Below are 27,380 nucleotides of genomic sequence, written 5' to 3' on the forward strand. Positions count from 1 at the left end.
GGTTTAGGTTTCAGTTCTTTGATTGGGCCTCCCTGGCGGCGCAAGGGTTAAGTCTCAGCACTATGAAGCTATCAGCGGTCTCTGAGGCACAAGTTCGATCCCCAGCCAGGGAGCTACCCACATGGCGCAAACCTCTCCTGTCTTTCCGCTGCTCCCCTCAGCAGTGGGTTTCAGTGGATCTTCCTGTTCTGTTCCCTGCTCTGTCTCTGGTGAATCCTCTCACCCACTCCCTGCACTTCTGGCCTGTACCCCAGTTCTTGTATGCATAAACAATCTTTAAAAAAATAAATTTTTTTAAAGATTTATTTATACAAGAACCGGGGTGCAGGCCAGATGCACAGGAGGGTGAGAGGATTCACCAGAGACGGAGCGGGGACCAGAACAGGCAGACTGACAAAGTACACTGCTGGGGGGAGCAGCCGGCTGCCGCGCCATGTGGGACCCTCGCCGGCCGGCCAGGATCGAACCGGCGCTGCAGAGGCTGCAGACAGCTTCACAGCGCGGCGCTCACCCGCCTGCGCCACCAGGGGAAGCCCCCCCAAAATAAACTCTTTGATTTCCCTATGGAGCTGAATATCTTCTGTGTGTTCTTATCAGTTTGGTCTTCTCTTCCTCATGAGCCTTTGGTTCCTTTCCCTGCTGAGTCTTGTGCCTTATTGAGATCAATTCAAAAAATTTTAAAATACGTGTTCCAGAAACGGCTGGTTTGCCAGCCTTTCCCGAGTTTGGGCTCCCTTTGCTCCCCGGGGTGTTGTATGGGAGGCAGAGGTAACCCCAGCCCGTTCTGGCCCAATGGGTGTGGATGCTGTGAGGCGACCCCCCCTCCTCTGCTGGAGCCACTGCTCTGCGGTGCCTTCTAGGAGGTCACAGCTTTTTTATTTTTTTTTTTTGGTGGGACCCACGCCCTGGCCTGAGATCAAACTGGCGCTGCGCCACCAGGGGAGGCCCCAAGGTCACAGCTTCGGGGTCACATGCACACCTCACCCCGGCCCACCGGGACTAGCGCCAGAGCGGCGAGACCGTGCGGCCCCGGCTGAGAACTGCGGAATCGACAAATGTCTACCGTTTCCTCCTGCGTCCCGTGTCCTGAAGAAGCTAATTTTTAGAATTACCCTCTGAGGTGCTTCCTACACTCCAGGCTTCAATCCCCTGGACACTGCCCGTGCGGGCGGGCCGGCCCGGCTGCGTCCACCCGGGGTGCGCGGCCCGAGCGCGTCCCCTGGGAGGTTCTGCTCACCCAGGCGGGAGACGCGCTCGAGAAGCCCCCGGGAGAGCTCCTGGCAAGGCTGAGGTCCGACGCGCCCTTTATTCCTCTCCAGAAAGAAGGTGGGGCCCGCGCCCCCCCTCCAGCACAAAGGCGGCCGGGCGCCCGGTCAGCCGGCGGGGCCTGTGGCCACCGGCCTCGGCCCGCCCGGGCCGCCCCGCAGAGGCGCCCCCCGCCCCCCGCAGGTTCGGGCCGCGGCCGGCGGCCCGCAGCAGGCCGGGGAGCGGACGGGGCGGCGGGCTGGTCTCCGCGTCTATTCCCGCCCCGCGCCCGGGCGGGCGGCCGAGGCGGGGCCGGGGGTCGCGCGCGCCGGCACGAAGTAGCGCTGCAGGGCGGGCTGCAGCGGCCGCGGGGGCCGGGGGCGCGCCGGCCGGGGCCAGTCCGGGGGGAAGGGCCGCAGGTCCACGCGCGGCAGGGGCAGCTTCAGCTCCCGGAGGGGGCGGTCCGCGCGCCAGGCGTCCTCGGGCCGCCTCTGGCCTGGGGGGGCAGGACGACCCCTCAGCGCGCGGCCGCGCGGGCCGCGAGCGCGCGCGGGCCGGCCCCGGGCTCGGGCGCTCACCGCTCGGCCTCCCGGCGCGCCTCCCGGCGGGGCCCTCCTGCAGCCGCGGGATGGGGTGGCGCCTGCGGGCGGGCGGGGCTGAGCAGGCCGGCCGGCCCGCCCCCGGCCCCCGGCCCCGCTCCGCCCCTCGCCCCCCGCCCGCGGGCCCGCCCCGCCGGCCCCGCCCCTCGGCCCCCCCCCGGCCCCCAGCCCCGGCCCCCCCCGGGCCCCGCCCCGCCCGGGCCCCCCTCTCGGCACCCCCGCCCGCCCCGCCCGGGCCCCGCCCGCCGCACCGGCGCTGGGGCGGCTGAGGCAGCACCGCCTTGGGCGTCTGCGGGAGGCGCAGGCCGCGGTCTCGGTCTGAGGGCGGGCCCGGGCCCTCGGGGCCTCCTGCAGGGAGGCCCACAGCTGGCCGCGCTGCTGCTCGCAGAAGAAGTTGAGGGCATCGATGGCGCTCAGGTCCACCCACTGCGCCCGGGACCACTCCGTGCGCTCCAGCGGCAGCGGCGCCCGCCCGGGCAGCACGGCGGGCGCGGAGGCGCGCAGGAGCACCCCGGGCAGGGCGGAGAAGGGCAGCAGGACCTCAGACAGCCGGTGGCGGGTGGCCCAGCGCCGCAGCGCGAGGACCAGCTGCTCGGCCTGGGGCTCAGGGGTGGCCAAGTCCGGCTCTCCGGGGGAGCCCACGATCGGAGACCTCCAGGCGATGCTTAAGGGGGTCCCAGAGTGGACTGAGGGTGTCACCAAGATGTGCACGGGCGTGCCAGAGACCACTGACATCTGCGACAGGGTCTCCTTGGGGGGAGCAGGCAGTGCCAAGGGCTGGGAGACCTGGGCCAGCATGTCTGACAGCCTGGCTGTGGAGGGGGACAGCAGCTCCATCTGCAGGACAGGGGCCGGTGGAGGAAGCGCCTGCCAGGCCGGGGCTGCCCTCCCCACAGCAGCAGGCCCTGGCTCCAAGGCTGAACCCACACTGCAGACCCCCACCAGGGAAGGAGCAGGAGGGTCCCGAGAGAGGGGGCAAGAGGAGGCACAGGCCAGGCAAGGGCTCCCCTGGGCTTGGGGAAGGCTGAGGGGAGGCCCCAGCTCCGCCCACCTGGACCTTCAGGTGCCGGGTCATCATGTCCTCCAGCTTCTGGCGGCAGCATCTGCGCAGCGAGGCCTTGGAGCGGATGTCATGGGCCTGCACCCAGCTCATCATCTCCTTGAACAGGAAGCCCTGTGGGTCCTTAAGACCCAGCCCATCCAGCAGCTTCTTGAGCTCAAACCTGGGACAGGTGTGGGCAGCTTAGCAGGGGCCTCCGGGCCGCAGGCAGGGAGGGCTGTGGAACCGACTCACCAGGAGGAGGCTGGTGAGCAGAGGAAGTAGGCCATGAGCTCCAGCACCACCTCGCTGGCATCTAGGGAACAGGCCAGGAGCAGCTGCAGCGCCAGGATCACGAACTGCCTCTGCGTGGGGTCCTGGCCCAGCCAGAGCACAGTGGTCAGTGGCGGGGGGGGGGGGGGCTGGCGCGGGATGGGGCCGGCGCAGGGCGCACCTGCAGGCTGGGGTACTGGTCCAGGTTGAGCAGGCGCATGAGGATGTCCTGCAGCCGGCTGCACAACTGGCGGCTCAGGTCTGGCATCAGCCTCAGCAGCGCCCACAGGATGTGCACCCGCTCAGTCCAGGGCACGCCCTCCAGCAGGTCCAGGAACAGAGAGGCCAGGCCCCCCGGCGTGGCCCCCTCGGGGTACATCTGCAGGGGCAGGGCGCTGAGGCCGAGACCCGCCAGCTCCTGCCGCCAGCCCCCATCTCCCAGGCGCCCGAGTAGCCCGCACCTTCAGCGTGAAGATGGGAAACAACTTTTTAAACCAGTTCTGGATGGCGAAGAAATGCAGGAAACTGGGCAGGTGCCGGAAGCGATTTTGCCTGAGTAGGCGCCGGGGCGGGAAGTGTGTCTCCACTGCCACTTTGTCATGGGGGCCCTGGCGCTCCGGGAAGGACTCCACCAAGAGCTCAGAGGGCTGGTGGGGGAGGCGCGCAAGGGGGCAGCCTGGCCCGCCCCAACCCCCTGCCCGGCCCCACCCCGGGCTGCCCGCCCTACTGGCGTCTCTGGCTCCAAGGACTCCAGCAGGTCGGAGAGCTGGCTGGGGGGGCTCTGGGAGCCCGAAGACCAGGAGAGGTACTGCTCCTCCCATGCCTGCGCCCTCGGGATCAGCTTCAGGGGCCACTTCCTGGTGTGGCGCCTGTGCAGAGGCAGCCAGAGGCTGTCCTCGCTCCTCTTCTGCGGAGGAGGCCGTGGCGTGAGTGCGCCCCCAGACCCCTAGGCTCCCTTGCGGGAGGACCCGCCCCATGGCCCTTGCCTTGCTCTCTTGGCGGCTCGCCAGCTCCGTGAGGGCTCCTTGGCCGCTGACTTTGCCCTGCGGCCACATCCGCTGCAGCACCACCGAGTTAGGCACATAGCTGGGGAAGCATATGGGTGGCCTGGAGCACTGTGGGGGGAGCAGAGTAGGCTGGGGGGCCAGGCCTCCACCCACCCCGGGGCCTACCTCAGGTCTGCCAGAGTGGAAACTCCGGCCTGTGGATGGCAACTTTTAGAAGCCAGAAAGGGCAGGTGGGAGGTATCCACAGCTACAGAGGGCGGTCTGGGTGGCCACCAGCCGCTAGATGTCCCCAAGGGCCCAGGGCCAGTCCCAGAGCAGAGTGCCCTCAGGGAGCACGCAGAGGGCCACTAGGGAAGGGCCAGCCCCATCCGCTCTGGTCCCTGGCCCCACTAGCCCAAGGAGCCCCGCCTACCGGCACCTTCCCTGGGGGCAGAGGTCTGTTCCAGGAGTGGCAGCCCTACAGAGAGGAGCTGCAAGGACACTGGAGGGGGTGCAGGGGTGTGGCCTGTGGGTCAAGTTCAGACACAAAATTTTGCAGCAAAGTGAAAAGGGGGCCTCTATGGAGAGTGGGGGGCTCTCACCTCGTAGGACTCAATGGTGGCGGGAAAGAAGCCCCGGAGCTGGGAGAGCTGCTCCTGGGGCCGTCTCTTCAGCAGCAGGGGGACCTGGGCCGGGCGGGACAGGTGCTCAGAGCCAGCCCCGGCCTCCCTGGGTAGCCGCACCCCACCAAGCACCTCACCCTGTGCTGCAGCTGTGTGGCTGGTGGCTCTGGGACAGTGTACGTCCTCCCTCTGTGCCGCTCCTCCCGCAGCTGCAGATCCAGACTCAGCCCCAGGCAGGAGCTCAGGGAGGATCTGGCCAGCAGCTGGGGCAGGGGAGAAGTCAGGGGTGGGCGGGATCATGAGGTCAGGGCCTGGCCGGAGGGCTGAGGCCTCACCTGGGAGGCCTGGCTGTGCACCGGCTGGTAAGTGGGTGGGCTGGACTGGAGGACACAGGGAAGGTGAACCAGGCGCTGGCACAGGGCCCCTGGGTCCTGGCGGGGCCTGGCGGTTGGCACTGTTTGCTCTTCAAGGCAGAATCCCACCTGCCTGAGACTGAGGGCAGCTCTGGACACGGGGTGCACGTTCCAGGTCCCGGTCTCCCCCACGAGATCCACAGAGCTGCCCTGGTGGGGCTCCCCTCCAGCATGCATGCCCTGCAGGGGCGGCAGGGAGAGGCTGCCAGGGGTCAGTGGCCCAGGGGAAGGGAGGGGTTGGGCTGGGCTGGGGTGACCACATGCCCACCAGCAGGCCGGGACCATAGATCAGATACAGGTAGTTTTCAAAGGCTTCTCGGTGCTGCTCCCCTGAGAGCGGGCCCCGGGCCTTGGGGGTCAGCAGGCTCCACCTCAGCTGCTGGAGGTCATGGTCCCGTGCCATGAGGGCTTTCAGGTCCTGGGGTGAGGGTGGGGTCAGTCAGTCCTTCCTTTGCCTGGCCACGTGCCACCACACCAGCACAGGACTGGGACTGGGGACCTGAGTCTGCACCCACCTCCTCCAGCACGGGCGGGCAGCGGGGGACCATGCGACGGTGGGCCAGAGGCAAGGCTGTGCTGGGGACAGACAGGGAGGCACAGAGGTGGGGTCATGGGTGCATTACCCATGTAGCGGGCAGAGTGGGGCCCAGGGCCCAGGATGGCCAGGCTCCTGGCAGGGTCCAGCACACAGCGGGAGTGCAGTGCCAGGCTGGCACAGAGTGGTGGCCAGAGGGGCCAGCAGCCAGCACCTCATGAAGCCAGGGCGAGGCCCAGAAGAGTGGGGCAGCTCCCAGGACAGCAGGCAGGCCTGCAGCGGACCTGAGGCTGGCCGCCCCGTGCAGGTGAGCGAGCCTCTGCAGCTGGGCAGGGGGCAGCGACTCCTGGCCAGTCAGCGGCAGTGGAGGGTCATCCACCACTTCAGGGACTTCCTCGTGCAGCTTCTGAGGGGGAAAAGCAGCCTGGAGCCCTGTGCAGAGCCTCGTCTGCCCGCAGCAGCCCCACGTGCCCACCCTGCGCCCACTGCACCTTCACCAGGTAGGACGTAGGCAGGTAGAGCCAGTGGGACACCAGGCAGAGGCGGGAACCGATCGCCAGCACCAGGTCTCCAGCGTTACTGCAGAAGGTCAGGGCCTGCGGGGCGCCATTGAGCTGCAGGAGCCTGGGGGGCGTCGGGGCGAGAGTCCCAGTCCCTGCTTCACAGGGTGGGAAACTGAGGCACAGGAGGAGCCAGGCTCTCTGTCCCTCTCCCCTGCCCAGCCTTAGTCTCTGGTGGGAGCGAAGGTCGGAAAACCGGACCGGCTGCCCGTGGGCCCCGCCCCGTCCGGCCCCCCCCCCGCCCCTCCCACGCCCGGCCCCAACCGGCCCCACTCCAGGCCCCGCCCCCGCCGCCCCCACTCCAGGCCCCGCCCCCACTCCAGGCCCCGCCCCCGCAGGCCCCGCCCACCGCAGCAGGCGGTTCTCCGCCGTCCAGATGCGGACCGCGCAGTCCAGGCCGGCGCTGGCGCACAGCTTGAGCGCGGGGCAGCAGCAGAGGCCTGGGGCGGGGCTCAGGGTCAGGCCCCGCGCGGGGTGTGGCGCCCGCTGTGCCCGCCGCCCCGCCCGTCACCTGTGATGTGGTCTGTGGGGTCGTCCTGGGGCCGGTGGTCGCAGCGGGGGCCGCGGTCCAGGCTGAACTGCGCCAGCCCGTAGGTGGCGCTGTCCGGGTCCTCGAAGGCCACGGTGACGCGCGGCCCCAGGGCGCAGAGCATGGTGGCCGGGTGGCAGGAGGCGAAGGTGCACAGCAGGCTCAGGCTCTCCTCCGCGTAGGGGAAGACCCGCCACACCTTCACCGTCAGGTCTCCTCCTGCGGGCGGGCGGGCGGGCGGGCGCGCGGGCGGGCTGGACGCGGGGCGGGCGCCAGGGCCTCCCAGGCGGGCCCCGGGGCGCGGCGGGCTACCCACCCGAGGACACGACGCTGCTCCGGGTGGACGCGATGGCCGTGACGGGGCCCGGGCCGTGCGCCTCCACGCGGAAGACCGGCTTCGGGGAGCGCCCCCCAGCACCGACAGCGCGCCGTCCGTGTGCCCCACCACGGGCAGGAACCTGCGGCGACGGCGCGTTGGCCGGGCCCGCCGCCCGCCCGCCCGCCGCCCGCCGGCCCTCCGCGGCCCCGGCACCCACCGGTTCTTGTCTTCCCAGGGCCCGGCCTTGTCACCGAGACACAGCTCGCCCCGCGGCCGGTGCGCCATCTCCCAGGAGGCGCGCGCGCTGCTGGCGTCCCTGAGGTGGCTGTAGAGGTGCAGGGAGCAGGGCCGGGGCGCGGGGGCGGGGGCGCGGGCACGCGGTGCAGCACGCGCATGGGGCAGCGCGCCGCGTTGGCACACACCAGGTGGCCCGCGCACGTCAGCAGCCACAGGGCCTCCCACGGCAGGCAGTAGGCCACCGCGGCTGCGCGGTCCTCGGGCTCCAGCAGCAGCGCGCTCACCGTCTTCCCGGTGGCCACAGACACCAGGTAGACCGAGCCGTCGGCGCAGGCGCAGACAAGCCGCGTGGGCAGGGGCGGGTCCAAGGGTGTGGGCAGGGTGGGTGCAACCTGCAGGTGGAGGATCGGTGCCGACAGCTGCGCCAGCAGTGAGTACAGCTCGCTCAGGCGCCACAGCTCCACGCTGCTGGCACGCAAGGACATCACTGGCCAGCCGGTGCTGGCAGGGGCCAGCAGGCTGCTCACCAGCCCTGAGGGCCCGTCGTGACCCCAGTAGCTCAGTGCCACCTCGCCCACCTGCGCAGCAGCCTGCAGGTCCCACGTGCGCAAGGTCCCGTCCTGGGAGGCCGACAGCAGGAGGCCCGAGTTTGGGAGCACTGCCAGGCAGGTCACAGGGCCTGAGGGAGAGTGCAGGTCACTCCGTGGGATCAAGGGAAGGAGCCCTCCGGCCAGACTGCCCAGCAGTCAGAAGTCTGGTTAGGGCGGGTGGAGGTTCAGGAATGCCCAGAGCTCAAGGCGGAAGAGGAGGGGGAGAAAGGGCCGGGGGAGCGGGCAGGGGCGAAGGCCCCAGAGCCTCCGTGGCTTGGTGCACCTGTGTGTCCCACAAACACCATCCGGATCTGCCAGTCAGCCTCCCAGACCTTCACGGTACTGTCCCGGGACGCCGTCACCATGGCTTCGACCTCCCCACAGTACGCCAGGTCGGAGATGGTGCTGGGCACAGAGGAGGCATGGGGTGCTGAGCACCACTGCATGCAGGCCCACCTCCCCGTCCAGATCACCTGCTCCACATCCCCAGCCCCCTCACGTTTTGTGCAGATCCCGCCGCACATCTGTGAGAGCCCAGGTGTGCAGATCAAAGGTGAGCACGGAGGAGCCATAGGCCATAAAGCAGCGTGCGGCATGGTGGGGAGCCGGGGGTCCCAGAGCCAGACGCGTGAGTGTCCCTGGGAGGCTTGGTGGTGGCTCTAAGGGTGACCCACATGGCACCAGGCGGCGGCCCCCTAAACGGAACTTCCAGAGGGCCAGGGTGCCGCCTGCTTCTGCCACCACCAGCAGACCCAGGTAGGGCACCGGCAGGCAGCAGGTGGGCTCATGGCCCGCCACCATGCCCACCCCTGGCTGGCTCAGCCACAGCAGGCTGAGGTCAGGCCGCAGCATGGCCAACCCCACGGGGCCCCAGCCCACAAAGCGGCTCACTGCACCCAGTGGGGCCCCCACCGCCGCCAGCCCAGTGAGGGCCACAGGAGCCGACAGCTTCTTCAGCATCCAGCCGTCCTGTCTGTGCAGGTGCAGGCCGCCTGCACCATCTAGCACCACGAAGCGCTGGCCCGCCAGGTCCTGCGCCACGGCCCTCAGGCCAGCTGCCACCGCCAGACAGCGCAGGGGCTCCAGCCCGTGGGTCAGGCGCCGGGCCCGCAGCTCCTCTCTCTTCTCCTGCGGTCAATGGGGCGGAGCTGGGGCAGAGCACCTGCTGGGGGAGGCCCAGAGCCCCAGCGGCCAGTGCAGGGGAGGGGACGCGAAAGGGGGCAGCGGAGGGCCTGAGCAGAGCACACCTTCTCCACGTAGCTGCGCAGGCCGACGCGCAGCAGCAGCCACAGGGTGCGGGCGCGGTCCCGCAGGCTCTTGCTTTGCCACCCACGGCTCCTGGTGAAAAGGCCCAGGAGCGGCTTCGCGAACGGCTCTGCGGGGGGCGGTGGGGCGCTGTCACGCCGTGGCTGGGCAGCGGGCCGGCGGGGGTGGGGGGGGTGGCCAGGGCCCCCGAGGCCCGCTGGGAGGGGGCACGGCGGCAGCCCCTGGGCAGCTGGGCCCAGCCCGCTCACCGCTCTTTTCCGGGGGCACCCCCGGGTCCGGGATGTCACAGTCATCAGCGTCATACAGGCTGCCGTCTCCCGCCGAGAAGGAAACGTTTGCACCCACCACTTCCGGCTCCATTTACGCGGAGGGTCCAGGCCAAGGCTGCTCAACAGCCCACAGGCCCGCCGTTGCTAGGTGACGGGCCGACGCCGGCCCCGCCCCCCTCCGCCCCGCCCCCACGCGCGCTGCAAGAGCAGGCTCCCGGTAAGTCACGAAACTTTTATTGGAAACAAACGAGCTGCAGCAAAGTGACACTCAGTGCACGCGGCCCGGCGGGCAGGAAAGGGGTCCAGGCGGGCGCCGGGCAGCCCAAGCCTGGGTGGATGACCACTGGGGCCTGCTTGCCGGGTCTTGGGCCCTTTGGGCCGGAGTGTACAGACCCAGGCCTGGCCCAGTACAAAATACAAAAATAAACTCTGGGGTTCAGCTGCCCCTGCTGTGTCAGTTCCGGGGCAGGCCTGTGCTGGCCCGTCCAATCAAGGGAGGACAACAGGACCCAGTGGGGTGAGTGGACATCCACAGGCTGCAGCCAAAGGGCTAGGCGGGCACGTCCTTGTGCGGCTGTGGCTGTGCCAGGCCCCGCCGGCAGCTGGGGAGGTCCTGGGGCCGTCCCGGGGCAGGACCAGGCGCCTGTTGAAGCTGGGTGAAGCTGGGGCCTCTGCTCCTGCCCCTCACATACAGATCACGGGGACCCTGGGCAGAGGCAGGTGACAGTAAGTGGGAAAACCCAGAGGAGACCCCGCCCTGCCAGCCCAGCCTGGCAACAAGGACCCGGCCGCCACCAGCATGGGCACCTGTCTTCCTCTGCGGCACCGGTCCCCTCGGGTGCGCCCTCGCTGCCGCCACCTCCGCTCCCCTCCTCCTCCTCTCCCAGCTCCATGTCCAGCTCGTTGCCCACCTCCGAGGGCGTGTAGGTGGATCCGCTGCAGCACATGGGGGAGCCAGTCTTAGGACCGCCCACCCCTCGGCTGCGACGGAGCCCACAGGGGGTGTCGGGGAGGGCGGCGCACAGGCCCACCTGATGGAACGGCAGCTGAAAAAGACGATGCGCTTCAGCCGCTTGTTGTAGAAGAAGTAGTTGAAGGACCAGAGGCTGCCATCCTCCCCGAAAGGGTCCGAGTCCAGGTCCGGGTTGTAGCTGGGGGCGGGGCGGGTGGGGTGTGAGGGGCGCCCCAGCATGCGCCTGGGGTGCCCACAGGGACGCCGCCCACCTGTAGATGTCGCACTCGGCCAGACAGATCTCCTCGTCCACCGCGTCCCACAGCTGCGGCTTCAGAGCCTTGAAGTCGTCCCGCACGGCAGAAAACAGGCTGCAGTTGACGGCGTTCACCACCTGGAGCAGTCACAGTGGGGGCTGGGCAGGGGGGGGGCCACGGGAAGGGGGCAGTGGGGACGGCGGTGGGGCTGCGGGCGCCCTCCCCCGCCCGGCCCTCACCCAGCTGAGGCTGGGCTCCCGGCTGAACTCGTGGCTTCGGGCTGTGCTGAAGTCATAGTCGGGCCGGAAGGACTCGTTGAGCGTGGCGATCAGGTAGAAGAGGGTCTTGCGGCTACACTTGTCGCTGAGGGGACCCTCGTCCTCGCCGCCTTGGCTCTTGCTCAGCCTGTGGAGAGAAGAGTCAGCAGCGGCTGCCCTGCAGCCGGGCACGGCAGGCTCCACCTGGCTCACCTGCTGGGACTGAGGCCCGAGGTCTGGGGCGGGGACAGCGCCTCCAGCACGTGCGGCTGGCCCTCCTGGCAGAACTGCTTGAACATGTGCTTGTCGTCCCCCGCCATCTTGCAGGAGTAGCTCTCGATCCTACAGGCACAAGCAGGCCATAGGGCATGTCATGCTGCGGACTGGGCTTGCGGCCACCACTGTGTCACCTGAGATACTGTCCCTAGAGCCCCAGCCTCACCTGCCAATGATGTGGGCGTCACCAGTCTCCACGGTCAGCTGCGAGTTGATGGCCTCGAAGCTGGAATTCTCCAACAGCTTCATGTCCTTGGCGAAGGGGTGCTGTGCTCTTCGGGGCTGGTGCGGCCTGAGGACGGGACAGTCAGTGGGCACCTGGCCCCCAGAGCTCCTCCTTCAACCCTCCTCCCTAAGTGGAGCGGGCAGGCTGGCCAGGCTGGAGGGGGGAAGTCCTGTTACAGGAGGCTGCACATTACAGCCCCGCCCCTGAGCCCCGCCCCCTGCACCCCCTCAAGTCCCGCGGCTGCATTGGGGGCCCTTGGGGCTCTTGCTCAGCCTGGGGCTGCCGGTTTAGCCTCGACACCCCCCAGGCGACGGAAAGGCTCCCCTGCTCCATGAGGTCACTGAGCCCGCGGCGAGCAGTGACTCCTGCAGCCCCGCAGCGGCCCGCCTTCTCGGCCGGGGTGGGAACCGCAGCGCGTCGGGCTCGGGCCGGCGGTCACCTGGACGCGGCCCCTAGCGGGGGAAGGGGCAACCCACAGGCTCCCCCGTTGGTCTCCACAGGTGCACCTAGTTTCTCTGGGCGCCAACGAACCGAGTGGGCGCCCGACCCCGCAGGGCCCGTCCGCGGAGAACTACAAGTCCCAGAGGGCAGCGCGCCGGGTGCGCACGCGCGGCGGCGCGAGGCCTGCTGGGGGCCGTAGTCCCGGAGCCCCGAGCCGGCGCCGGGCACAGCCAGACACCCACCTGCTTGGCTGGGCTCAATCGGGCCGGGCCGGGCCGGGCCGGGCGGCGCCGGTGCCGGTGCGAAGGCGGTGCGGACTCCGGGGCTCGCGGGCTCCTCAGGACCGGAGGGCGGCGCCGCAGCCTCCGCTCGGGCCGCACTGTATCCGGGGGAAGCTCCGCGGCGACGTCCCGTTACTCCCGGCCCCGCCGGCCCGTCCGGGCTGCCACCGCGACATAGCCTCGCCCCTGCACGGCGCCCGCCGACCGCGACCGACCTGCCCGCCGACCGCACAGACCGCCCAGCGAACGAGCCAGCGACCTCTGCCTCCCTCGGCCGGACAACAACAAGCGTCCGCAAGGCCCGGCCCTACGCCCCTGAATGGCCCGCTCCCGCGGCGGGGATCCAGAGCGCGGGCAGCCATTGGGGGCGATGCCGCCACTCAGCCGCTGTCGCTACTCCTACTGGCTGTGGGCCCTGCCCGTCACTCATCTCGGCGTGGAGCCCGCCCTCCTCCTTGGCGCTCATTGGCCCGGCCCCTCTTCGCCCCTACCCCGAAGGCCCGGGTTCCGGCGCGGGTCCCGCCCGAGCCTCCGGGGCCGAGGGCCGACGCCCGCCTCCCCGCCTCCCGCCGTGCCTGCGCCCCCGCCCCTGACCGCCCCGGCGTGCCGGCCTCCAGGCCCAGCCTGGCCTGCCGGTGTCCGGGCGTCCTGGGGCCGCGTCCCTCTGGGCAAAGCGGGGGGCTCGGGCTCGGTCCGTAGCGGCGCGTGCCGGAACCCCAGGTTCGCGGCCTGGGTTTCCGGCCGGCGGAGGCGCTCGGCGGCCGGGCGCACGGAAGCGGCTCGGAGGACCCGGCCGAGAGCGGACCGGACATGGCGCCGCCGGCGGGCGGGGCGGCGGCGGCCCCGGGCTCGGGCTCGGGCTCGGCCGCCGTGCTCCTGGCCGTGGACGCCGCGGTGCGGCCCCTGGGCGCGGGCCCGGACGCCGAGGCGCAGCTGCGGAGGCTGCAGCTGAGCGCGGACCCCGCGCGGCCGGGCGCTTCCGGCTGGAGCTGCTGGGCGCGGGGCCCGGGGCGGTGAGTGCCGCCCGCTCCGCTCGGCGCGCGGGTGTCCGGCGCGGGGCCCGCGGGCGCGGCGGCACTGAGCGCGTGTCCCCCGCAGGTCGGAGTGGAGTGGCCCCTGGAGTCGGTCTCCTACACCGTCCGCGGCCCCAGCCAGCACGAGCTGCAGCCTCCGCCCGGGGGCCCGGGGGCGCTCAGCCTCCACTTCCCCAACCCTCAGGACGCTCAGCGCTGGGCAGCCCTGGTCCGAGGCGCCGCCGTGGAGGGGCAGCACGGTCAGTGCTCACGCGGGCGCCGGCGCGTGTCGTCCTGGGGAAAGCGGACGCGGGGGAGGGTGGTAGCGCAGAGCGGGGCCCACCTCGGCGAGCTGGGGTCTGGAAAAGAGCGAGAGAAGGGCCCCGGCCAGAGCCGGATCCTGGGGCAGGACGGGAGGCAGCCTGTCCCCCCTGCCCGCGCGGCCCGTGTCTCCGCAGGGGAGACACAGTAGATGGGGCCCTGCGCGGGGGAGAGGACAGGCGGGCGGGGAGAGGGTGCCGGTGGCAGCAGAGCACACCTGCGTCTCGTGACCAGGGGGCAGCAGGTGCAGAAGCCGAGATGAAGAGTGCATAGGATCGTTGGGGTTCCTCGGGGCTCCTCAGAGGCCTGGCACTGAGTGCTTGGGAGCCCAGACCCCCTCAGAGCCCAGGGCCGGAGTGGGGCTTTCAGCTGCAGCAGCACCTGCGGGTGTCTCAGGAGCAGCAAGGTGGGGCAGACAGCAGCACCCCCTTCTGTAGAGACAGCTGGTGGCCTGCAACTTGGGGTGGCCTGTGCCGATGAGGCCCCTGCAGGGCTACTGGTGGGTAGGAAGGGACAGGCTCCTGAGGCCCGGCCTTGGTTCTCTGCAGGGCTGTGGGGACATCCCTCACTGGCAGACAGGGCCTGTGGGAGTCTCTGGGAAGGGGCATAAGGAGTGGGCAGATGGGCCCAAAAGGACTCCTGGGCCCAAGGGTTGGCCAGCTGCAGCTCTGAGGGATCAGCCGGGGCCCAGGTGCAGTCAGGGCAGAGGAGGCAAAGGTGCTGGAAGCTGAGCTCAGAATAAAGCCTGGGGGCTCAGTCAGCTGGGGGCTCAGTCAGCTGGGGGCCGGCTCCTGGGAGTCCAGCACCCACCTCACCTCTTCCCTCCTAGGCAGTGACAGCCCTCACGCAGCCCTGGGCTGGGAGGTGGGCCCTGCTTCCCCTCCCAGTTCCTCTGAAGTGCCGCTACCCAAGGTGCCCCTGCCCAAGGCAGACCCGCCCTGGAGTCTAGACTCACTGGAGAAAGGTAAAGGCGGGTGACGGGGGTTGGGGAGGGAGCGGCCCTCGCCCATCTGCATGGCTCCTCCTTCCCGCAGAAGACCTGGCGGGGCGGCTGACCCGGGCCATCGAGGGTGGGGACAAGAAGGGGGCAGCCCAAGCAGCAGCTGTCCTCGCCCACCATCATGTGGCTCTCAGCATCCAGCTGCAGGAGGCCTGCTTCCCTGCTGGCCCCATCAGGTGAGGCCTGGACCTCCTCCCACCCCCAAGCCCTGTCCCTGGCCCCAGACCGCCACCCTCCCTGACCACACTGTGGCGCAGACTTCAGGTCACCGTGGAAGATGCCGCGTCCTCCGCCCACGTCCCGCTGCAGGTGTACCCACACTGCACCGTCGCTGCCCTCCAGGACCAGGTGGGCACGGGGCCCGGGGGCCCTGCTGGGTGGGGGCTGTGGACCCTGCTGACGCTGCCGTCTGCCCAGGTGTTCTCGGAGTTGGGCTTCCCGCCGGCCGTGCAGTGCTGGGTCATCGGGCAGTGCCTGTGTGTCCCCGAGCGCAGCCTCGCCTCCTACGGGGTCAGGCGAGACGGGGACCCTGCTTTCCTCTACCTGCTCTCAGCCCCTCAAGAAGCCCCAGGTCAGTCCAGGCTTGCAAGGGGGGAGTGGGGGGGTGCCATCCGAAGCTGAGTCCCATCCCTCCCCCTAGGATGCAGCCCTCGGCGGGCACCAAAGACACGCGGGGGCCTAGGCCGCCTGTTCTTTCAGTCATCAGGGCCGCCCTGCACCCCTCAGCCGCCCAACTCCAGTCCCCCCAACCCCCCCCAGGTAGGCAGGGGCCCGGGTCCAGAGGGCTGGGTGCTGTGGGCACTGGACCAGCAGGGTTGCGCTGCAGCGTCTGTCCCCGCCCCCCAGGCCGGCTGGGCCTGCTCTTCCTGCACCTTCATCAACGCCCCGGGCCGGCCTGGCTGCGAGATGTGTAGCGCCCAGAAGCCCTGCATCCAGGACCCCCTTCCTGCAGCCCCCACTCAGCAGCTGCTGAAGGTACCAGGGGACCGGCAGGGTTTGGGGACAGGGCGTGGAGCAGGAGTAACGACCCATCTCCCCCCACCCCAGGTCACAAGGAGAGAGGACGGCCCTTCCCTCCCAGGCCCGAGGCCCTTGGACCCCGGGCTGAACGTGGCGGGGAAGCTCTGCTGACTGCCTCCGAGGGCTGGCCGGGCTGGCGGAGGCCATTAAAGCCACTCCTGAGCCAGAGCGCCTGTGTGCAGAGTGTGACCCCGTGCGGCTCACTGGCCGGGGCTCCTGAGGAGCATGACCCCAAGGGCTGTGGGACCCTGGCTGCGCCCGCGCGGGCACACCCCTTCGTGCCCTACCCTTGTTCTTCCTGGACTTTGTCCACCACTGCCCTGCGTTGCTCTAGCCTGGATCACGCTCTCCCCTGCACACTCTTCCTGGGGATGAAAAAAGCTTGGAAAGCGGGTGCCCTGAGCTGCTAAGGCCATGCCCCTCAGCCACTGCCCACCGCCAGGCTATTTGGCCCCACACCCTGGCTGTGCTGCGGGTTGCTAGAAACAGGTCGTATCTGGGGACCCCCCCACACACCTTGTGTCCCTGGTCGGTGGACAGCACCTCTAGCTGTCCAGCTGGGAGGCATGGCAGGTGCAGGCCGTCCATGGTCTCCCTCCTCTCCAGCCACTACCTGGCCCCAAACACCAGAACAGCTTTTGCAACCACTCGAGGCCAGGCTCTGCCCCTGTAGAGATGCTGCCTCGGGTTCTCTTTGCCCTCGGGTGGATATTTGGCTGACCATATCAGCAGGTTCCCAGGCAGGACCAGGCCCTCTCCCCTCTAACCAGGTGGTCCCACGCCGGGGGTAGCCGGCCACCGCCTCCCAGAGTTTTGAAGTCGAGTCACAGTCCCAGAATCCCCTGCGCACCCACACTCCCCGAAGCCATGGCTAAAGAGTGTATTTTGAGAAACTTAATTTATTCCCATGGTGGGGGCTGAAGAATCTGGAGTTAGAGCCTGATCTCCCGCCCCTCCCCTCATGTCCCAGAGAAAGAGGGGCTCAGTGGAGAGGGCCCGCTGAGGCCTCAGAGGCCCAGGGTGGCTCCTTGGCTAAGGGCCCACTTAGGCAGGACAGCAGACAAGCATCGGGCGAGGTCACTTGGGTGGCCGATAGGCCAGCTTCCGGCTCTTGAGAACAGACCACTTGTGCCTCTTCATGGCGTAGATCAGCGGCAGCAGCAAGCCCATCATCATCAGCATCTGGGGGGAGGCATGCTCAGGAGAAGGCACCACAGACCCTGCCCAGCCCCCAGCCCTTCGCCATGCCCGCTGTGCCCCGGCCCTTACCTTGAGCCCCATGCGTTTGCGATGGTCGTGCTCTGGCTCAGACGCCCAGCGCAGGAAAGTGCACACATCTTTGGCTACCTGGGACATGGTTGCTGGGGTGCCTAAGCCAAGGGCAAGTGGGTGAGGGCTGTCCGAGGGGGCCACTGCCCACCGTGGGGTGACCCTGGGAGCGTCCCAAGAAGCTGCTCAACATGTCCGAAGGAATGGGACCCCACCCCACCACAGGGGGGCCCGGGCTACAGGGGGCTCCAGCAGGCAGGTGCTGTCCACGTGGGCCCAAGAACATCGGGAAATGGACCCAGCCTGCCCACCCCGGGGTGGAGCCTCTCACCATCGTCAAACTCCAGGACCTCGTTGTAGATGGGAGGAGCCATACCAATGGCCTGGCCGGGAAAGTACGGGTTGAAGTAGAGGCCTTCCCGCAGCGACACCCCAGTGGGCGGCTCGCAGTAGCCCGTGAGCAGGGAGAAGACGTAGTCCTCGCCGCCGTGCCTGCACCGAGCAAGGGCCAGTTCCTGACACCAGGCCAGCCTCCCCGCCCCCCGCTGGCCGGGGGGTGGCCCACCTACCTAGCTCGCACGATGTAGCTGAGGTCGGGGGGCAGCGCCCCATTGTTAGCTGCTCTAGCGGCCTCGGGGTTGGGGTATGGCTTGGGGAAGTAGTCAGACAGCTTCCCTGGCCGCATGAACATCTCCCCATCCTCATTGGGGCCGTCCTGTACCTCCACCTGCCACCAAGAGCCGGTCACAGACCTGGTGTCCACCCGTCCACCACAGCGGGAGCCCCCCCCGTCCTCCACCGCCGGCCCGCACCTCCTCGGCCAGCGCCTTGGCTTCTTCCTCCGTGTAGCACACGCCCACCAGGTGGCGGTAGGCCACGTAGTCCATGCTGTGGCAGGAGGAGCACACCTGCTTGTACACCTGGAAGCCCCTCCGGATGCTGCGCAGAGGGCCAGGGTTAGGCGCACGGAGGCGGCGCCCGCCCCGCCCGCCGGACACGCCCCCGCCCACACCTGGTGTGGTCCAGCGACGACAGGGGGCCGCGGTGGGACCAGGGGAAGCCGGGGGGTGCAGCTCCAGGTCGCTGGCGCTCACGGCCGAGTGCAGCGCCGCCGCCAGCCCCGCGCCGCCCGCCGCCAGCACGCCCAGCGCCGACAGCAGCACCTTGCGGCCCCGGGGCAGGCCGGGCCTCGACGACAGGGACGCCGCCTGCAAGAGCCGCGCTCAGCGCCCGCACGACGCCGGCGCCCTTGGGCCCGCGACCGCGCCAAGGTCACGCGCCGGCCGGACCCCGAGGTCACGGCGGGGCGCGCCCGTCTGCACCGGGGCCGGCCCCGCGCCCGCCCGCGCGCCCGCCGCCGCCCCGAGCCCCGCGCCCCGCAGGGCGTCCCCGCCGCCCGAGGAGCGGCCGCGCCGCCCGCCGCCGCGGCCCGCAGGCGCGGGAGCCCGAACGGCGCGGGCCCGGGGCGAGGCCAGCTTCGCGCGCCGCCGGACTCGCGCGCCCCGCCGTGACCTTCACGGGCTGCGGGGCCGCGCGGCGGCCGGGGCCGCCCGGGCTCACCTGGGGCGCCCGCAGCGGGAGCTGCCCGGGCCGCGCGCCGCACAGCAGGCCCCGCGCGCGCGCGCCCGGCATCCCCGCGCCGCGCGGGCCCAGCACCGCCCCGCGAAGCGAAGCCGCCGCCGCCGCCGCCATCTTGGCCCTCTTCAGCGCGGCCCCCGCTCCCGTCGGCCCCCGCGGCGGCACTGGCGCTCCCTCTCGCGAGAGCGGGGAGCGCGGGCGGGCGGGGCGGGGGGTGGGGCCAGGGCAAGGACAGGGGCGGAGCCTGGGCCGGGAGCGGATGCGAGCCCGGTGGAGCCGGAGGGAGGAGGCGGGGCTGGGGCCGCCGAGCCCGAGGAGGAGCCTGGGCGCTCGGGGACCGAGCCCGCGCGGGGGCGGGGCCGGGCGTGGAGGCAGAGCCTTGGTGCCGCCTAGTGGCGCGGGGGTGGGACGCGAAGGCGGAGCCCGGCGGGCAAGGGGCGGAGCCAGCGTGGGGCGGGGTGTGGAGGCGGAGTCTGGGTTGGGGCCGGGAAGAGGACCCTGGGGGCACGGGGCGGTGGGTGGGCGGGGCTGGGAGCGGAGGCGGAGTCTGGGCGGGGCGGGGCCTGGAGAGGGCCCTGGGGGCACGGGGCGTGGGTGGGCGGGGCTGGGAGCGGAGGCGGAGTCTGGGCGGGGGTGGGCGGGCCTGTTACGGAGGCGGAGTCTGGGGGGGGCGCGGGCGCGCGGGCGGGCAGAGCGCAGTCTTGGGGCCCGCGGGCAGGCACAGGGCGCGCGTGGAGTGGGGCGGGGCCGTGAGGCGCACGACATTGGTCCTGCCCCTGAAGCCCTGGGCAGGGCCGCAGGACCCGCAGCTGGGGCTGGCGCCCCGGCCTGGCCCGACGCTCGACGCTCGCGGCGGGCCCACCGCCCGGGCGGAACCCTGGCGTCCCTCCGCGGGACCTGGGCCTGCTGGGCAGCGTCGCGGACACAGGCCCCGGAGGCTGCAAGCCGAGGTGCAGCTGGGAAGCGGAGACCAAGGACCCTGGTCAGGCGCAGCGCCGTGCCCGGCCGCCCGCGCCCCCGCGGCGGCCCATCTTGGGATTGTTTTAAGAAGAACAAGTGCAGGGCCTCCCGGGGGCGCCGCGGCGAGCGCTGGGTGGAAGCTGCCGCAGCCTCTGCAGCGCGGGTTGGATCCCCGGCCGCCAGCGAGGGTCCCGCATGGCGCGCAGACCCCTCCTGCCGCCCGCGGCTCCCCTCAGCGGTGTGCCTCGGTCCCCCTGCCTGCTCTGCTCCCCGCTCTGGCTCTGGTGAATTCCCTCACCCTCCCGCGCTTCTGACGGTACCCAGTGCTTGTATAAATAAATACATCTTTAAAAAAAAAAACTTTTAAGAAAACACAAAATATTTTCTTTCTTAGCAGATTATTTAAGAAAAACCTTGTTAACAGTTTCTTACTGAGGACAAATGAATAGGCTAAGAAAACTCCTTTTGCACAAAGAAAGACAAATTGTAATTTTGCACTAGTGCACCTTGATCTTAGAATTGATGTCTTAGCAATTTTAATCGCACGTAAAATTCCTTTCCCCAAATTTTTTCTTCTACTAACCTTTTTAAAAAAGATTTATTTATGCATACAAGGGCTGGGGTATAGGCCACAAGTGTGAGGGGTGACAGGATTCACCAGAGACAGAAGTACACTGCTGAGGTTAGCAGCGGGCATGTCAGGAGAGGTCTGCTGCGCCATATGGGTTGCTCTCTGGCCAGCCGGGGATCGAACTCATGCTGCGGAGGCTGCAGATAGCTTCATAGGTTGTGTCTTAACCCCTTGAGCCACCAGGGAGGCCCACTTCTACTAAACTTTCTATGTACATTTTACTGTTTCTTATACTCTTCTCTTTAAAAGCAGCCAATTTTAATTTACAACAATATCACTGTCATGTCTGTCAACAAAGATGCACTTCTATTCTTCATACCTGCTTGTACATACTGCATTTTACTGAAAATACATATCCTACTTTTCTTTTTTTTTTAAGATGTATTTATTCATTTATACAAGAACTGGGGAACAGGCCAGCAGGAGGGTGAGAGGATTCACCAGAGACAGAGTGGGGAACAGAACAGGCAGGCGACCAAAATACACTGCTGAGGGGAGCAGCAGGTGAGACAGGTGAGGTCTGCTTGCCATGTGGGTTGTTCCGAGGCTGGCGAGGATCGAACCGGCATTGCAGAGGCTGCGGACAGCCTCACAGCGCCATGCTCAACCACCTGTGCCATCAGGGAGGCCCAAGTCTTTAATTTTAATAAAGTCCAACCACATCTTGTTTTTCTTTTCTTGAGTTTTTGGTGACATGAAGGGATAGCCCTCTGTTTTCTTAGAAAGTTTGATTTTGGTTCAGTTTCTCTTTAAGATTTTTTTTTTTATTGATGCACACAAGAACTGGGGTACAGGCCAGAGTTGCAGGGGTGGGAGGACTCCCCAGAGACAGAGTGGGGAGCAGAACAGGCAGATCTACTAAAACACACTGCTGAGGGGAGCAGCGGGGAGACAGGAGAAGTGTGCTGCGCCTTGTGGGACCCTCGCCGGCCTGGATGGAACCGGTGCTGCAGAGGCTCCAGACAGCTTCACAGCACGGTGCTCAACCGCCTGTGCCACCAGGGGAGGCCCTACTTTTCTTTTTTTTTTTTTTTAAGATGTATTTTATTTATGCATACAAGAGCTGGGGTGCAGGTCAGAGGTGTGTGTGTGGTGGTGGTGGGGGTTGATAAGGCTCTCCAGAGACAAAGCGGGGAGCAGAACAGGTAGACTGACTGAAATCCACTGCTGAGGGGAGCAGCAGGGAGACAAGAAAGGCCTACTGTGCCAGGTGGGTCAGCTCCCTGGCCAGGGATTGCACTCGTGCTGCAGTGGCTGGAGATAGCTTTACAGTGCTGAGACTTAACTCCAGCACCACCAAGGCGGCCCTATCCTACTTTTCTTGCACACACTACAGCTGATTTTTTAAAAAGATTTATTTATTTATACAGGCACTGGGGTACAGGCCAGATGCATGGGAGGGTGAGAGAATCCACCAGAGCCAGAGCGGGGAGCAGAGCAGGCAGAAGGACCGAAGGACACTGCTGAGGGGAGCAGCGGGCGGCAGGAGAGGTCTGCGCGCCATGTGGGAATCTCCCTGGCCGGCCGGGAATTGTGCTGCAGAGGCCGTGGACAGCTTCACAGCGCTGCGCTCAACCCGCTGTGCCACCCGGGAGGCCCCTACAGCTGATTTTAAAAACACAGGTAAGGGCCCCTCCGGAGCGGATGGACGGAAGAATGGGGAGAACTAAAGGGCTTGAAAACGCAATGCTGGTGAACACAAGACTCCAACAGGAGAGAGAACAATGAGAACAGCGCCCGTGGAGATGACCCCGTCCTGGGGACCCCGAGAGAGAGAGCAGAGCCGTGGAGAGAGTTTAAGGAAACGATCGGGAGGTCCAGGCAAGACCACAGCGGGAGGGCGACCCCTGCCCCCGCAGGACCGGGCGCCGGGCGCGGGAGGGAGGCCACCGCCAGCGCGGGCTCCCTCGGAGGCAACATTCGAAATAGTTGCAGAGTCCGTTCCGGAGCCCTCTATCAGCGCGAGATGAAGGAAAGACTCGTCACAACTGCTGCAGAGAGAACTCCGGTCCCTGGGAGCCCCCGGAGCCGCGCGGTGACCCAGCGGCGGACACCCCGGCTCGGGAGGGGAGACCCCGCCCATCCCTGGACCCTCTCGCCTGACACGCCCGCACATCGCGTGTGATCCCCGTGAGTAGCAGCGCCGCTTTCCAGCAAAAAAAGGGGGAAACGGGCTGAAATTGATGTGCAAGCGCCAGGCCGAGGTTACAGACCGGGCCGTCGGGAGGGAGGGCGCCCGCCCGCGCCCCGCGCCGGCACAGGGAGCCCCGGCCGCGGCCTCAGGTCCCGCGGGGGGAGGGCCACGCCGCGCCCGAGCCCCCGGGGTGGGGGCTGGACCAGGGCCCGCCCGCGGCGTCCGAGGTGCCCGCGGCGAGGCGGGCGCGACCCCGCGCAAGGGGGCGCGCGGCTGTCGAGGGACACGGAGGGGGGCTGCGCGGCTCGCCAGAGCGCCCGTCAGGACGGCCGCGGGGAGCGGCCACCGCGCGCCCCCCAGCCCGGGCCCCGCAGCACCAGGCCCACAGCGGGCCGGCGCCAGGGAGGGCCCGCGTCCGCCCTGCCCGCCCCCCAGCCCCGCGCCCCCCACGCGGGAGCCCGCCCGAGCGGCGCGTCAGGGCCCGGCGCTGCCGTGCTCGGCCCCGCAGCCCCCCGCGCGCTCACCCGCCGAGGGCCAGCGCCCAGCCCCCTCCCCGCACGGCCCCCCCTCCCTCGGGAGTCTCCCGCGCCCGGGCTCCTCCAGGCGGCGGCCCCCCAGCCCCCCAGCCCGGGCGCTCGGGGCGCCGCGGGCTCACCACGCGTGCAGGGCCAGCCCTGTGTGCCCAGAGCTCCCGCCAGGGCCTCGCCTGTGCCCCCCCCAGCGCGCACGGCGGCCCCACTGGCTGTGCGGGAGCCGAGCCCCAAAGGGCGCCAGGACGACTTCTCTGGAGAACCCCGGGAAACCCCCGCCTGCTGGCCCACGGCGGGGTCTCCCGCTAGGTCTCGCGCCGCTGCTGCGGGCAGTCAAACCGCCCAGCCTCCCGGCCACACAGCTCCCAGGCGCTGCGTCCACAGCCGCGGGCGGGAGGCAGGGCCGGCTGCTGCCTCAGAGGGTGCCCACGGCCCCTGCTCGCCCCAGCGTCCGGCCTCGAGAGCCTCTTGGCTCCTATTCTCCGGAGGTTACTTCCCAACAGTGTGGCAGGGGAACGTCAGCTGACCGTGGCCCCCCAGCACAACCACGGGGGTCAGTGCGCTCAGTGGGCCGCAGCACCCTCCTCAGACTCCTGCTGCTCTTCGAAGGGACACAGCCCTGCGGAGGCTGGGCTTGCCCTGGGCCCCCCAGGAGGCCAACGGGAGCAGCACACTCTGGTCACCAGAGGGCCACACAAGCAGGATGGACACTGGGGTTCCCAGCTCCTTTCAGGAGTCACTGGCCTGCCCTGGCTCCCCTGCCCCAGGGGAGCCCCCACACCTTCCTTCTTGGGGATGCACCCCCATGGCCAGTGTACTCCTGGGGTGCTGGGGATGCCGGAAGTGGGGGGAGGTGGGCTCCTAACCCAGTATCGTGCGCCCACTCCAGGTCCTGACCCTCGCTGGGTCCCCCCACTCCCCCACTGCAGAGTCTGGCACCCACCCCCGTGCTGCAGGGCTGAGGAGACTGGGTGTTGCCCCTGGGTGCCCAGCCTGCCAGCTCCTCTCACGGTGCAGGCCAGGAGGGCTCAGCACCAACCGAGGGAGTGTCGCGTTTGCATACCCCAATTCTGGCGGGGGTGGGGGGCTGGGCATTCACCCAGAGCAGATGCAGCCAAGCCTCCTTCCAGCCAGCAAAGCCCTGCGGGCGGATGCCACCTGGCACATGCCCACGAAGGCAGGGGAGGGACCCCAGGCCCCCAAGACTGCAGGCTGCTGCTGACAACCAAGGTAACAGCTAGAACCAAACACCTGTTTATTTTCTGGGAACGAAAACAGGGTTGCTCAGCGAAGTTCCACCCTAGTCCGTGCGCCTCAGGGCAGGCAGGCGTCACTTCCAGAAGAGAACGTTCCAGAAGAGCAGCCAGCAGGGATAGAGGCCCAGCGCCAGCAGTGGGAACAGCAGAGCACCATAGGTGTGGTGCTCCAGCACCCCCTGTGCCAGCGCCGCCAGGAAGAGCTGCCAGCCCTCGGCCAGCGACAGCGGGGCCTCCTGCAGCTCCCGCCACAGGAACAGGCTGCCCAGGAGCGTGGCCGCTGGGCTCGTCAGCACCAGTAGGGCAGCATAGAGAGGCCTGGTTGAGGGAGCAGGGTCAGGGTGGGACCTGGGACCTGGCAGGGCAGGGGCGGATGCCACGACAGTGGGCAGTAGGGTTAACCAGCACGTACCGGGGCCCAGAGGGCTTGATGAGTGCAGCAGCAGGCACCATGGTGGCAGCCAACAGGAAGCCCAATGAAAAGTTGGTAAGGGTGATGCACGCCAGCTGGAGTGCCAGATACAGGAGGGCCACCAGCTTCAGAGCCATCCAGCCCCGGTCAGGGGCCTGTGCACTCACGACCCTGCAAGGACAGGAGCTCAGGGCCAGCCACTTGCCGTGTGGAGCGCCCCACCTGTGCCCACCCAGGCCGGCTCCTCACCGGTGAGCGTTGTGTGGAAGGGCCAGGCCAGCCGCGTAGATGGCCAGCAGCGTCAGCACCACGGCCTCAGCCTCAGCCACAGGGAAGTGTTGGGTGGCCACGTGCTGGCCCAGCACTGGCAGGACGTAGAGGGCCAGGCCCATGGCCTGGGAGATCAGCAAAGGTGCCACAAGCGAAGCCAGCCCCACGCCCTGCGGGCACATGTCACTTGGAGGTGGGCCCTGGTGCCCAAGGACTCTCATCGCATCAGACTACGGGCAGCAGTCCCCACCTCCGAAGAGGAACGGCACCTTCACCTGTGTTGGGGGGAGGGGGGAACTGGGTCCACAGGTTCCCCTGGCCTCTTCAGGGCCCACTCCGGCCTCATGCAGCTGCATCCACAGCTCCAGAGCGTAGCCAGGTCAAGGACTCTGACCAGAATCATAGCGGAACACTCTCAGTGGGGAACCCAGGGTTCACCCCCACTTGCTGACCCCAAGGATGGAGAATGCTCCCCAGACCAGAGTGGAAGGAACCAAACGATGGAGCGAGGACAGAGGGCAGAGGATATCTTGAGGCCGAGAACCAGGAGCAGGAAGCCTGCGGCGGGCATGTATAGGCCGATAGAGACGAAGCGGGAGAGCGCGGGCAGCAAGTAGAAGAAAAAGGACTGGTGCAGCCGCTCCAGGAGGTGGTTGAGCTTGCGGAACATGCCCTCCAGAGCCCTGCCAGGTGTGGGGGAGAAGGGGTGTCAGGGCCGGCTGGACCCCGCCCCAGCCGAACACAGCCCCGGCAGGAGGGACACCAGAGGCGACATACTTGCCGACGGCCACCAGGTCGTACTTATACTGGCGGAAGCTGTTGATGCCGCGCAGCGTGATGGCCTCCACCCGGTAGCGCAGGAAGAGGCCATGGGGGCCGTGGGGGCGGCCGGACGCCTGCTGCAGAACCATGAGCAGCAGCGTCTGCAGACTTTGCAGAGGTCCGTCCGCCGACGTCCAGTCCTGGGGCTGCAGCTGGAGAGGTTCAGACGCGGGATTAGAGAGCCCCTCGCCTCACAGGCCCCTACCAACCCCCCCCACGGCCCCACCTTGCCCTGCAGCGTGCACAGCAGCCCTCCTTTCTGACAGAAGGTCTGGAAGAGGTTCAGCAGATCGAGGTTGGGCAGCTGCCCGTTGAGCCCCTCCACGGCCACGTCCAGGCTAGTGACCACCTCGCTGCTCAGCTCCAGGGCCACAGCTGCCTGGATGGCGCCGGCGCGGCCCTGCAGGGCGGATGACTGCACCCCTGCGGGAGCACCGGCGTGAGCCTGGGGGCTGCCGCGCCGGGCCCAGAAAGGCGGGGGCGGGGGCACCCACCCGTGACGTTGACGTCGTGGTAGGCTTCCAGCCAGGCCTCGGTGCCCAGAAGGTCGTGCTCCGTCACCAGGAAGATGATGTCCTTGGCCCAGTAGATCTGCCCTGAGGACCAGAGGCCCGTCAGCGAGGCCGCGGCGGCGGCGGCGGCGGCGGGGACCCCGCGGCGCGCCCGAGGCTCACCCCTGAAGTGGGCGGCGAGCGCCAGCAGCAGCCCCACGGCCTGGTTGTTGGTGGCGTCGGCGCCGCAGGGCACGGTGAGCACCAGGGACTCGGTGCTGGCGGAGCGCGGGGCCCGCAGGATGCCGTACACGTTGGTGCCGGACACCACCTGCGGCGGCATGGGGCGCTCAGCGGGGCCGCCCGCCCGCCCCGGCCGCCCCCCGGCCCCGCCGCCCCGCCGCCCGCCCGCCCCGGCCCGCCCCGCCGCCCCCCGGCCCCGGCCCCGGTACGTAGCGCTCGCGCGTCTCGTCCGGGAAGGGCAGCTGCCGCGAGAAGCTCTGCGCGTGGACCTCCAGCCCCACGGACCGCATCGCGCGCTCCAGCCAGGCCACGGGCAGGGCCCTGCGGGGAGAGCGCGGCCTGAGCGCCCCGGGCCCCCGCCCTCGCCCCCCGGGCCCCCGCCCTCCGGGCCCCCACCCTCGCCCCCCGGACCCCCGGGCCCCCCCCCCGGCCCCGCCCCCGGCCGCTCACCCCGACTTCCGGCGCAGGGCGGCGAACTCGCGGCCCAGGCGCGGGCGCGCTCGCCGCCCGCGAACTGCTCCTCCACCATGGTGGAGCCCATGGCGTTCTCCGACATGTAGGCGCGCTGCGTGAGCGGCGGGAAGGCCAGCGCCAGGAGCCAGGCGACGCCCGCCGCGTAGCTCAGCGCGCTGCGGACACGCGGGCGGCGGTCAGCGGCCAGCGCGCCCGCCGCCCCCCGCCCGCCCCGCCCCGCCCCGCCGCGCCCCTCACCAGAGCGGCGCGTTCAGGCGCAGCACGAGGCGGGCGAGCGCGCGCCGGCGCGCCGGGTCCGACAGGAGCCCCATGGCGGCGGCGCCCGCCACAAGCTGCCCACGGCCCGCGCCTCCGACCCGGCGGCCCCGCGCAGGCGCAGTCCGCGGGCCTCCCCCGCGCAGGCGCAGTCCCGCCCGCCCGCCCGCCCGCCGCGGGAGCCAGTGGGGCGGGGTGAGGCGAGGGCGCCGAGGCTAGTGACGGGCGGGAGGCGCCGCCCCCGTACCTCGGAGGGACACTGGAAGGGGCCGGCCAGAGTGGGCGCGGCGCCGGGGGCGGGAGGAGCCCAGGGCCAGCAGCAGGAGGCCCAAGGGGCGCCTAAGGAGAAGGGCTCAGAGCATAACCCGGAGGACGAGGGCGCGCGCCCATCTCCACGGCGGGCACCCCCAGGGGCGGCAGCCCTCGAGCCCCCCGCCGCTGCTCTGCTCCAGAACCGTCCCGGCACCAGCTCCCCCACCGTGACAAGCCCCCCCCCCCCCCCGCCCTCGGGGCGGGGCCCGGCCGCAG

The 27,380-nt window shown here is 69.3% G+C and overlaps 5 protein-coding genes across 5 annotated transcripts; 1 reads left to right on the forward strand and 4 right to left on the reverse strand.

Moving 5' to 3' along the window:
• Positions 1–1,517: 1,517 nt before the first annotated feature.
• Positions 1,518–9,621, reverse strand: WDR97 (WD repeat domain 97). Its single transcript, XM_054692789.1, is given in 26 exon segments — positions 1,518–1,741; positions 2,096–2,681; positions 2,896–3,067; positions 3,139–3,260; positions 3,338–3,535; positions 3,618–3,803; positions 3,884–4,063; positions 4,143–4,271; positions 4,745–4,828; positions 4,903–5,028; positions 5,101–5,145; positions 5,248–5,358; positions 5,447–5,596; positions 5,694–5,754; positions 5,998–6,119; positions 6,205–6,337; positions 6,623–6,713; positions 6,785–7,021; positions 7,119–7,214; positions 7,217–7,260; positions 7,339–7,477; positions 7,480–8,037; positions 8,232–8,353; positions 8,448–9,076; positions 9,196–9,323; positions 9,463–9,621. Coding segments are annotated over 26 exon segments (4,785 nt in total). The 5' UTR covers positions 9,575–9,621.
• Positions 9,622–9,702: 81 nt separating this feature from the next.
• Positions 9,703–12,209, reverse strand: MAF1 (MAF1 homolog, negative regulator of RNA polymerase III). Its single transcript, XM_037495806.2, has 8 exons — positions 12,135–12,209; positions 11,392–11,517; positions 11,163–11,291; positions 10,932–11,097; positions 10,708–10,829; positions 10,515–10,634; positions 10,291–10,419; positions 9,703–10,189 (listed from the first exon to the last, which is right to left on the reverse strand). Exons 2-8 carry the CDS (start codon positions 11,472–11,474, stop codon positions 10,168–10,170), a joined length of 771 nt encoding a protein of 256 aa, XP_037351703.1. The 5' UTR covers positions 11,475–11,517; positions 12,135–12,209; the 3' UTR covers positions 9,703–10,167.
• Positions 12,210–12,983: 774 nt separating this feature from the next.
• On the forward strand, positions 12,984–17,674 carry SHARPIN (SHANK associated RH domain interactor). Its single transcript, XM_037494162.2, is given in 10 exon segments — positions 12,984–13,146; positions 13,149–13,186; positions 13,272–13,446; positions 14,337–14,471; positions 14,542–14,683; positions 14,765–14,855; positions 14,925–15,078; positions 15,148–15,266; positions 15,354–15,482; positions 15,555–17,674. Coding segments are annotated over 10 exon segments (1,230 nt in total). The 3' UTR covers positions 15,639–17,674.
• On the reverse strand, positions 15,985–18,488 carry LOC119232853 (cytochrome c1, heme protein, mitochondrial). Its single transcript, XM_037495223.2, is given in 8 exon segments — positions 15,985–16,709; positions 16,797–16,897; positions 17,128–17,288; positions 17,366–17,523; positions 17,609–17,735; positions 17,809–17,857; positions 17,860–18,004; positions 18,357–18,488. Coding segments are annotated over 8 exon segments (978 nt in total). The 3' UTR covers positions 15,985–16,604.
• A 5,381-nt stretch (positions 18,489–23,869) lies between these two features.
• GPAA1 (glycosylphosphatidylinositol anchor attachment 1) lies at positions 23,870–26,908 on the reverse strand. The gene is given in 13 exon segments (XM_037530365.2): positions 23,870–24,203; positions 24,298–24,468; positions 24,547–24,737; positions 24,843–24,938; positions 25,097–25,250; positions 25,345–25,541; positions 25,616–25,812; positions 25,884–25,985; positions 26,064–26,211; positions 26,333–26,444; positions 26,574–26,607; positions 26,610–26,752; positions 26,835–26,908. Coding segments are annotated over 13 exon segments (1,863 nt in total). The 3' UTR covers positions 23,870–23,959.
• Positions 26,909–27,380: the final 472 nt, after the last annotated feature.

This window comes from Talpa occidentalis, unplaced genomic scaffold (genome assembly GCF_014898055.3).
Source record: "Talpa occidentalis isolate TD23 unplaced genomic scaffold, MPIMG_talOcc4v2.1, whole genome shotgun sequence".
NCBI lineage: Eukaryota > Metazoa > Chordata > Mammalia > Eulipotyphla > Talpidae > Talpa > Talpa occidentalis.

What these genes read in the sequence shown, in the direction of transcription:
- MAF1 (XM_037495806.2), bottom strand. Translation starts at nt 11,474, where the DNA reads ATGAAGCTGTTGGAGAATTCCAGCTTCGAGGCCATCAACTCGCAGCTG. An exon ending in GACGCCCACATCATTGGCAG is followed by an intron (nt 11,292 to 11,391) that starts GTGAGGCTGGGG and finishes TTGTGCCTGTAG; the next exon opens with GATCGAGAGCTACTCCTGCA. An exon ending in GGTGCCGCAGAGGAAGACAG is followed by an intron (nt 10,190 to 10,290) that starts GTGCCCATGCTG and finishes GCCTCTGCCCAG; the next exon opens with GGTCCCCGTGATCTGTATGT.